Source organism: Salvelinus fontinalis, chromosome 3 (assembly GCF_029448725.1).
Source record: "Salvelinus fontinalis isolate EN_2023a chromosome 3, ASM2944872v1, whole genome shotgun sequence".
NCBI classification, from domain to species: domain Eukaryota; kingdom Metazoa; phylum Chordata; class Actinopteri; order Salmoniformes; family Salmonidae; genus Salvelinus; species Salvelinus fontinalis.
The window spans coordinates 61,293,958-61,302,748 of record NC_074667.1 but is presented as its reverse complement, the minus strand read 5'-3'; the positions used below and the strand labels follow the sequence as shown (position 1 = coordinate 61,302,748).

At 45.3% G+C, this 8,791-nt stretch overlaps 2 protein-coding genes across 4 annotated transcripts in view; one reads left to right on the top strand and one right to left on the bottom strand.

Moving 5' to 3' along the window:
* Positions 1 to 211: 211 nt before the first annotated feature.
* On the bottom strand, positions 212 to 1,913 carry LOC129851275 (relaxin-3-like). The gene is made up of 2 exons (XM_055917699.1): positions 1,527 to 1,913; positions 212 to 1,144 (listed from the first exon to the last, which is right to left on the bottom strand). Exons 1-2 carry the CDS (start codon positions 1,702 to 1,704, stop codon positions 849 to 851), a joined length of 474 nt encoding a protein of 157 aa, XP_055773674.1. The 5' UTR covers positions 1,705 to 1,913; the 3' UTR covers positions 212 to 848.
* Positions 1,914 to 5,095: 3,182 nt separating this feature from the next.
* Positions 5,096 to 8,791, top strand: part of LOC129851271 (MHC class II regulatory factor RFX1-like) — a 25,236-nt gene continuing 21,540 nt past the window's right edge. For all 3 annotated transcript variants that reach the window (XR_008758947.1, XM_055917693.1, XM_055917692.1), the window contains exons 1-2: positions 5,096 to 5,254; positions 6,561 to 6,900. Coding sequence is in view for 2 of the 3 variants with exons in the window: in XM_055917693.1 (XP_055773668.1) it covers positions 6,594 to 6,900 (307 nt within the window). In the remaining variant the exon portion in view is untranslated. The remainder of the gene's footprint in view (positions 5,255 to 6,560; positions 6,901 to 8,791) is intronic.

Genomic DNA, 8,791 nt, shown 5'->3' with positions numbered 1-8,791 from the left:
CATCAAGCTTTGGTTATTTGAATCAGCTGTGTACTGCTGGGGCAAAAAACAAAACGTGCACACAGGGGGGGCCAGGACCGAGTTTGGAAAACCCTGATGTAGTCTAGTGTTGTTGAGAAATAAAGCATCTGTGCTCAAATATATATTTTCAGATACTGTAATACAACAAGTATGAGTCATTGAGAAATTTTAATGAAGAGTAACACATTACCACTTTCAAAACACAACTTTATTGGACTGTCATATCAGTAACTAAACACACAAAAACTGCTCATAATACTGACATAGGTTGGAGAATACATGCATGGTCAAAGAATGTCTTCGCTCGCGCTGCTTTGTCACCTTTTCTTTTTACACCCTCACAGTCAGGAGACCCTGAATTATCAACACAATGATCCAGGAGAAGGAGAAGAGGCAGGAGGGAATGGAGGGATAGAAAAGTGGAGTGATGGAGGGCTAGAGGGAAGGAGAGAAGGCAATACATTTTGGGGACAGAGGAGGAAGACAGGCAGGAATGAAGGGATTGTTAGTGAGAGATGGAGATGGCCAGAATATTGAAAGTAGAATGGATAGAGGAGAGGCACGAGAGATGGGGTGATGTAGGAGGAGAGCTAGTAGAGCTGAGCAGGGGGATGAGAGATGGGGTGATGTAGGAGGAGAGCTAGTAGAGCTGAGCAGAGGGATGAGAGATGGGGTGATGTAGGAGAAGACCTAGTAGAGCTGAGCAGAGGGATGAGAGATGGGGTGATGTAGGAGGAAAGGTAGAAGAGATGGGGTGATGTAGGAGGAGAGGTAGAGGCAGAGGGACGAGGGGATGGAGGGATGGAAATGAGAGGTGTTGGTAGTGCTCAACAGAGGGAGCTGATCTCGCTCTTGCTGCAGCCCCACTTGCAGCAGGCGTTGGAGAGGCCCACCACGACATCCCGCCCCTTCCTGTCCGTGCTGCGCAGGGCCTCTAGCACTTCCTCTGAGATGGGCGAGCGGGCCAAACGACTGAAGACAGCAGCGGCAGAGCCCCCCTCCCTGACCTCGCCTGCCCAGCCCTGGGCCTCCAGTCCTGGACGCTGCTTGCTGGCGAGGCCGGGGATAGCGTTGGAGCTCCATGGGCTGTAGGCCTCAGTCTCCTCGTCAATGGAGATGTCACCTGGAAGGAAGAGGAAGATAAAATTATTTGAATGCTTAATAGAAAAGAAATGGCTTCAGGAACAACTGGGTCTCTTGCAAGGATTGATATTAGATATTAGTCTATGGTGCTGAACGAGAGAAAACATCTCAGTATGGTTGGTCCTACAGGAGCAGACAGATGAGTAGTCAGTCAATCAAACAGACACATAGGCAGATAGACATTTAGACACGCACAACAAGAGAGACTGACACACACACACACACACACACACACACACACACACACAAACACACACACACACGCACACACACACGCACACGCACAATCAATCCCACACATACACAACCACAGGCACAGGTACACATACACATCGTCTCTCACAGACACACACCCATCTCACCTGCATCGCCCACTCCTCTCCTCCAACGCGATCCTCCGCAGGTGAAGATGACGGCCCGTATAAACTCTCTCCCGCACAGCTTCACCCCGTAGATAGAATTAGCCTGGCCCTCTGCAGCCTGCACCATACCCACCAGTGCCACCAACAGGCCAAACGTCAACACTGCAGCCTTCCACATGATCAGGAGCGACAGATGGAGAGAGAGAGGAAAGAGGAGTCCAAGAGAAAGAGCCTTGAAAGTGATAGCCCGGCTGCAGGTGTGGATCAGTGGTCTGGTGAAGGTTGGGTGAGTCTTGGTTTGGTGAGTCTCTGTGTGTCTCTGTCGGTGTCTCCTTCGCTCTCACCCGGTGGTGCTGTGTGGCTCTCTTGGCGGACCCGGAACCCCTTATATAGCAAGCCCAGCCCAGCACCGCTGACTGAAGCTTTATGCGTCCTACGGAACCCTCATTTTCTACGTAGTGTACAACTTCTGAACACAGCCAATTGGATTTCCTATGGGCTCTGGTCTAAAGTAGTGCACTATACAGGGAATAGGGTTCCACTTGGGGTGACCCATGACTATGACCAAGTCTCCCCTCTCTCTCTCTCTCTCTCTCTCTCTCTCTCTCTCATCCCCTCAGAGTACAGCCAGATAAGAAATGACTAAAACCTGAGACCTTTAGGAGAACAATGGTCCCAATAAGAGAGGTTGCGATTAAAATGGTGTCCCTGGTTAAAAGGTCGTGTCAGAGGTGTAGTCTTTAATCTAATCGTCAGCGACCTTTCAGTGTTTCCTGGTTGCTTCCAGTGTCACAACTTCGGGAACCTGCTATCTATCATGTCTGGCTAGGGATAGGATCGCTATTGCTTCGGGTTTTAAATGAACAAGGAGTTAGACCTACACACACATGCACTAAGACTGACACATAAACGGACACACAGGAGCACAGGCAATAATACTCAACTCCCCATGTCTCTCCTGTATAGAGTATTAGTTGTGAGTCTTGTGACATGGAAGGAGACAGTAGCTATGTTTCCATTAACTTTCCTGGTGAATTGTTGTCCACATTTGAAACGTTTGAAAGTGGACATGCCAATCGCCTGCCACGATGCGGTTCTATTGGACTGTCACGTGGCGATAAAAACAGCTGGATGTAATGATGTCACACCTTTTTTTTTTAACTCTTTTTTTTTCTCGCAAAAACCTATGTCGAATAAACATGATGTGGATTGAAATGTTTCCATAATCCTATTAGGCAAATTGCGCATTAATAAAGTGACGACAGTCTGTATGCCCTGCCCACCTATATGTTATGTCTCAGGTAGCCCGCAAAAGCCAGCATGGATAGAATGCAAGAATGGACAAATATTTGCCATATTCTAATAATTGTCATGTGCCTACTTATCGCCACCATGGTCCGTGCCATGGTGTAACATGCACCCAAGCAGGCCTAGATGATCTGAACCAATTTAACGGTGACATTTCTAATTAGAATGGGAAGCAATTCAGGCATTCTTGAAGTCAAGAAAATCCTTGCCCCGCAAAAAAAATAAAAAAATAATTGTTGAATAATTGAATTTTTCAAGCGGTAGGCCTCTAGGCATTATAATGACATGCGGAGTAGAGCTTTATGCTTAATAACATCACGTGCACCGCTTACCTTCAAAATGTATTCGGAAATCATAATTTATAAAAAAAAAAACACTGCTTCCATCATCGTTTATCGCGATAAAAAAAAAGTTTGATAAAAAATAAAAATCCACCTCTGTCGAACGGATACAAATGTATTCGATCTTTAAAACATGTCTCCTACAGTACATCTGCCATTTTCCATTACACAAGTCGCAACGTTTGCTTCTGTCTAATAAACTTGGGTCAATACAAAACCTACCTATTGTCACAGCAACATTTCCCTTGTCCATATATTTGACGTCACTCACTCAAGAAATGTGTTCGAGTGTGTGGGCTTGTAGGCCTATTAGGGTTAGGGTAAGGTTTAGGGGTTAGGGAAAATTTGATTTTGAATAGTAATCAATTTTAGGTCCCCACAAGGATAGTACAACATATGTTGTGTGTGTGTGTGTAAGGGAGAAAAGATGAAGAGATCTGTTATCATTTATTGTTGTCAACATGCATTATTGACCTAATGCAACCGCAAGGCTCTCCAGAGGATGGTGAGGTCTGCACAACGTATCACCAGGGGCAAACTACCTGCCCTCCAGGACACCTACAGCACCCGATGTCACAGGAAGGCCAAAAAGATCATCAAGGACAACAACCACCCAAGCCACTGTCTGTTCACCCCGCTATCATCCAGAAGGCGAGGTCAGTAAAGGTGCATCAAAGCTGGGGCCGAGAGACTGAAAAACAGCTTCTATAGGCCATCAGACTATTCAACAGGCATCACTAGCAGATTAGAGGCTGCTGCCTATAGGCATGGACTAGAAATCACTGGCCACTTTAAGGAAGGGAACACTAGTCACTTTAATAATGTTTACATATCTGCCATTACTCATCTCATATGTATATACTGTATTCTATACTATTCTACTGTATCTTAGTCCGTTCCGCTCTGACATCGCTCGTCCATATGTATATAGTCTTAATTCATTCTTACTTAGATTTGTGTGTATTGGGTATATGTTGTGTAATTTGTTAGATATTACTTGTTAGATATTACTGCACTGTCGGAGCAGGAAGCACAAGCACTTCGCTACACCCACGGTAACATCTGATAATCACGTGTATGTGACCAATAAAATTTGATTTGATTTATTGCTGGGGTTCTCAATTTTTTGGGGGGCCAGAGATACCTTGTGTAATAGCAAATTCATCAGGGACACCTCTTTGGCCGGGGTAGGCCGTCATTGTAAATAAGAATTTGTTCTTATCTGACTTGCCTAGTTAAATGAAGGTTAAAATAAAATACAAAATAAAAAAAGAATTAAAACACAACTCGAGTGCGATTAAAATAGCCTACAAGGAGTTGTACTCTGATGTTTGCTTCCTGCAGTAGGCTACATGGCTGGACGAATCAAGTCTTGGGCCCTAGAAAAAAAACATTTAAAAGGCCTCCTCTTGGCATGGGATAATGTTCTGCTATTCTACACATTTTGCCATGACGCAGAGAAAACTTTTAATTTTTAAAGCATAAATTACAGTGCATTTTATTTATTATTATAATATCTTTTTTAAACATATTTTGAGATCTGTTCGTGGAGTCCCTGCAGTACCTCCACGGACAGACCCCTAATACATATGATGAATTGCTAAATTGTAAATGTAGAGCAATAATCAATTGGTTGGAATAATTTGACTGACAACGATTATCCTAAACTGCTACGAAAAGTCAAATCTTACGTTAATGTGACAAAAGCTGGATCCATTCTAGCCATTACCCCGAGGAAAAGGGAGAACCAGGGTGTTTTCCTATTACTTTTAATGGGTAGTGAAAGTGATTGACAGAGATTGACAGCCAATCGGTTGATATAAAAATGATTGACATAAACATGCTCCAATGACATGACGACAAATGAGTGACATCGCCCCAAAATTATCCAATCAAAGTTAAGAAGAGGGCGGGATAAAGACGGGTGTGTAGCAACAGTTGCCCGGGTGAGGACGAGGCGCCATAGTCACGGTAGTCGTGGCGACAAGAACCAAGCAACGAGAATCAACAACAACAAGCAGAATCATTAAGAAACAAACTTTAACGCCAAAGACAGGAATATTCCAGGGGGAATTTGAGGTGAATAAGCAACACCGTTATTAAACCGTCGTCTGATGTTTCTGTCTGAATAATTGTGTTAAGTTGTGTAACGTTTTATTGCTTTTATCTAACGTTAAAAGGCACTAGTGTGGCAGAGATGGAATAGCACTGGTCCCAGCTAGTTGCTAACCGCTTTCCAAACGCAGACGGTTGTTATGACGATGTCAAATCTGTTATAGGGATACAAAATGGCGGGTGTTGTAATATGAGAATCTTGTACTTTTAGTTGTTCGAAATGTTTGTCGACAAAGCTTTTAACATGAAAAATCATTGTTCAACTTAGTGAACGAGGCATACTTGTCACATGTTCACGGATACTTTTGATTAGGAAATCACTTTAGATTTTCGAACTTTAAAAAAAAATCTAATTGCAAAACAGACATGTGGGTCAGTGTGTGTCAACTGAAGCATAGAAACGAATGTGTCATGATGTTGGCCGTTATTTTACAGTTGTGAAAAAGTTTTCTCTAGTAAAAGTGATCGTCATGCCCGTACTGTGCAATGTGTGCCAGATCTGCTGTCACGCAGGGAGGGGAAGGTGGGTTGAGCCTATGGGTGGGATTGACATTACCCGAAGCCAATGGAGAAGCAATATTTAGAAGCATACACCAATGGCAACTGGAGAAAATATGATATGATATATTGTAGAGAAGGAGCAAGGTGCGTTTTCTGTATGCTGTTGCTATCAGAACGTTGGGGTGTGTGTGTGTGTGTGTGTGTGTTACACAGTTCAGAAATCCTCACGTGGCATATTCTACTAGTGGAAACGTCTCATTATCAAATGTATGGCATAGTTAAAGGGTCTATATGCAATCATTTCATGGGATATAACTATGATAATCATTTGTCAGAGGTCACACCACCCACACCTCAGTGCTTTGGATCAGGGTTTCCCAAACTCAGTCCTGGGCCCCCCGGGTGCACCTTTTGGTTTTTGCCCTAGAACGACACAACTGATTCAAGTAACCAACTCATCATCAAGCTTTGATCATTTGAATCTGCTGTTTAGTGCTAGGACAAAAAAACTAAACATGGGGGGGCTTGCATCTAACAGGAAGAACCTTAGTGTGCCTCAGTCTCAGACAAAATACTCCCTTCCACCCTGTTTCTGTCCACCTTTGTCAGTGTGCTTTCACAAGAGAAGTGTGTTGAAAAAGGTTTGAAAGTGTGTTGGCACAATTCTACATATTGTGTGTGTGTGTGTGTGTGTGTGTGTGTGTGTGTGTGTGTGTGTGTGTGTGTGTGTGTGTGTCATAACCAACTCCTTCCCTTGTCCTTCCCCCAGAGTGGTGGTCTTGGTCCAGCCGTGGCGGTAGTTATGGCGACCTCAGGCTACACAGAAGAGCTCCAGCCGGCCCCCCAACCCAACTCTGTCACCATAGCAACGCAATCAGCCACGCCCTCCCGCTCCACGCCAACCCAGTTCAACCAGTCAGTGTCCATCGTCTCCACAACCGGGCAGGACAAACTTCCTGCTCAAGCCACTCTCACCAAGGCCCAGAAGACAGTGGTTCTGGCCACGCCTTCTCAGACTCAGTTTGTTACCGCGGAGATCCAGAGTTCTGCCGTTCAGCAGAGTAACGGACAGAGTTCCACACCGCAGTACATCGTAGTGACCGTTACAGGTGAGGCATCACTCACTCTCTCACTCTCTCTCTCTCAGGTGAGAGTAGCTGACATGATGAAACATGTCTATTCTACCATACCCACACCTTCCTCTCCTGACGACTGTTACCATGGTTATCTACCAGACCTGTAGGACAGGCTCTCTGAGGTCCAGGTTGGTTAATGGTCTGCTCTCTGAGGTCCAGGTTGGTTAATGGTCTGCTCTCTGAGGTTCAGGTTGGTTAATGGTCTGCTCTCTGAGGTCCAGGTTGGTTAATGGTCTGCTCTCTGAGGTCCAGGTTGGTTAATGGTCTGCTCTCTGAGGTCCAGGTTGGTTAATGGTCTGTTCTCTGAGGTCCAGGTTGGTTAATGGTCTGCTCTCTGAGGTCCAGGTTGGTTAATGGTCTGCTCTCTGAGGTCCAGGTTGGTTAATGGGTCTGCTCTCTGAGGTCCAGGTTGGTTAATGGTCTGCTCTCTGAGGTCCAGGTTGGTTAATGGTCTGCTCTCTGAGGTCCAGGTTGGTTAATGGTCTGCTCTCTGAGGTCCAGGTTGGTTAATGGTCTGTTCTCTGAGGTCCAGGTTGGTTAATGGTCTGCTCTCTGAGGTCCAGGTTGGCTAATGGTCTGTTCTCTGAGGTCCAGGTTGGTTAATGGTCTGTTCTCTGAGGTCCAGGTTGGTTAATGGTCTGCTCTCTGAGGTCCAGGTTGGCTAATGGTCTGTTCTCTGAGGTCCAGGTTGGTAATGGTCTGTTCTCTGAGGTCCAGGTTGGTTAATGGTCTGTTCTCTGAGGTCCAGGTTGGTAATGGTCTGCTCTCTGAGGTCCAGGTTGGTTAATGGTCTGCTCTCTGAGGTCCAGGTTGGTTAATGGTCTGCTCTCTGAGGTCCAGGTTGGTTAATGGTCTGCTCTCTGAGGTCCAGGTTGGTTAATGGTCTGCTCTCTGAGGTCCAGGTTGGTTAATGGTCTGTTCTCTGAGGTCCAGGTTGGTTAATGGTCTGCTCTCTGAGGTCCAGGTTGGCTAATGGTCTGTTCTCTGAGGTCCAGGTTGGTTAATGGTCTGTTCTCTGAGGTCCAGGTTGGTTAATGGTCTGCTCTCTGAGGTCCAGGTTGGCTAATGGTCTGTTCTCTGAGGTCCAGGTTGGTAATGGTCTGTTCTCTGAGGTCCAGGTTGGTTAATGGTCTGTTCTCTGAGGTCCAGGTTGGTAATGGTCTGCTCTCTGAGGTCCAGGTTGGTTAATGGTCTGCTCTCTGAGGTCCAGGTTGGTTAATGGTCTGCTCTCTGAGGTCCAGGTTGGTTAATGGTCTGCTCTCTGAGGTCCAGGTTGGTTAATGGTCTGCTCTCTGAGGTCCAGGTTGGCTAATGGTTGGTTTACTAACCCAGTGGACACCTAAAAGCACCATTGTAATTTAACCTGCATTAGGCCATTTAGCAGCCACTTTTATTCAAAGTAACTGACAACAGAGACATTTTAGTGTCCGCAGCGGGATTTCAACCCACAACCCTTGCCAACTGGTCCATGCAGGACTACCGTTACCTGGGCTGTAGGAGGGAAACACCGGCGTGTGGTTAACCTTTCTGCTACTAATCTCAGAAACACAGAACAACAATCTTGCTTAATTACGTAGATGCTCGATTAAGTTCAGTCCACGAGAGATAATTCTACGACCTTCCATCAGTAAGCCCGTACGCTACCCAACAGTCTTTGGTACAGATATACACAGGATGTTTGTATACGATTAAAAAAGAATCATTTAAAAACACAATTCCGCCACATGTGGATAGACACGGCATTTAAAATCATTGAGGACAACTCTCTAACGTTTTAACAATGTATTCCCATTGTAGTCTCAAAGTGTACTGTAAAGTTGCTAGACTAGTTGACCAGCCATACTGTGTGTTTTGTGTGGTTTAT

Bases quoted from the DNA above. Each gene is read 5' to 3' on its own strand.
- LOC129851275 (XM_055917699.1), bottom strand. From the start codon at position 1,704: ATGTGGAAGGCTGCAGTGTTGACGTTTGGCCTGTTGGTGGCACTGGTG. The intron at 1,145-1,526 runs GTGAGATGGGTG...TCTTCCTTCCAG, and splicing joins GAGAGGAGTGGGCGATGCAG to GTGACATCTCCATTGACGAG.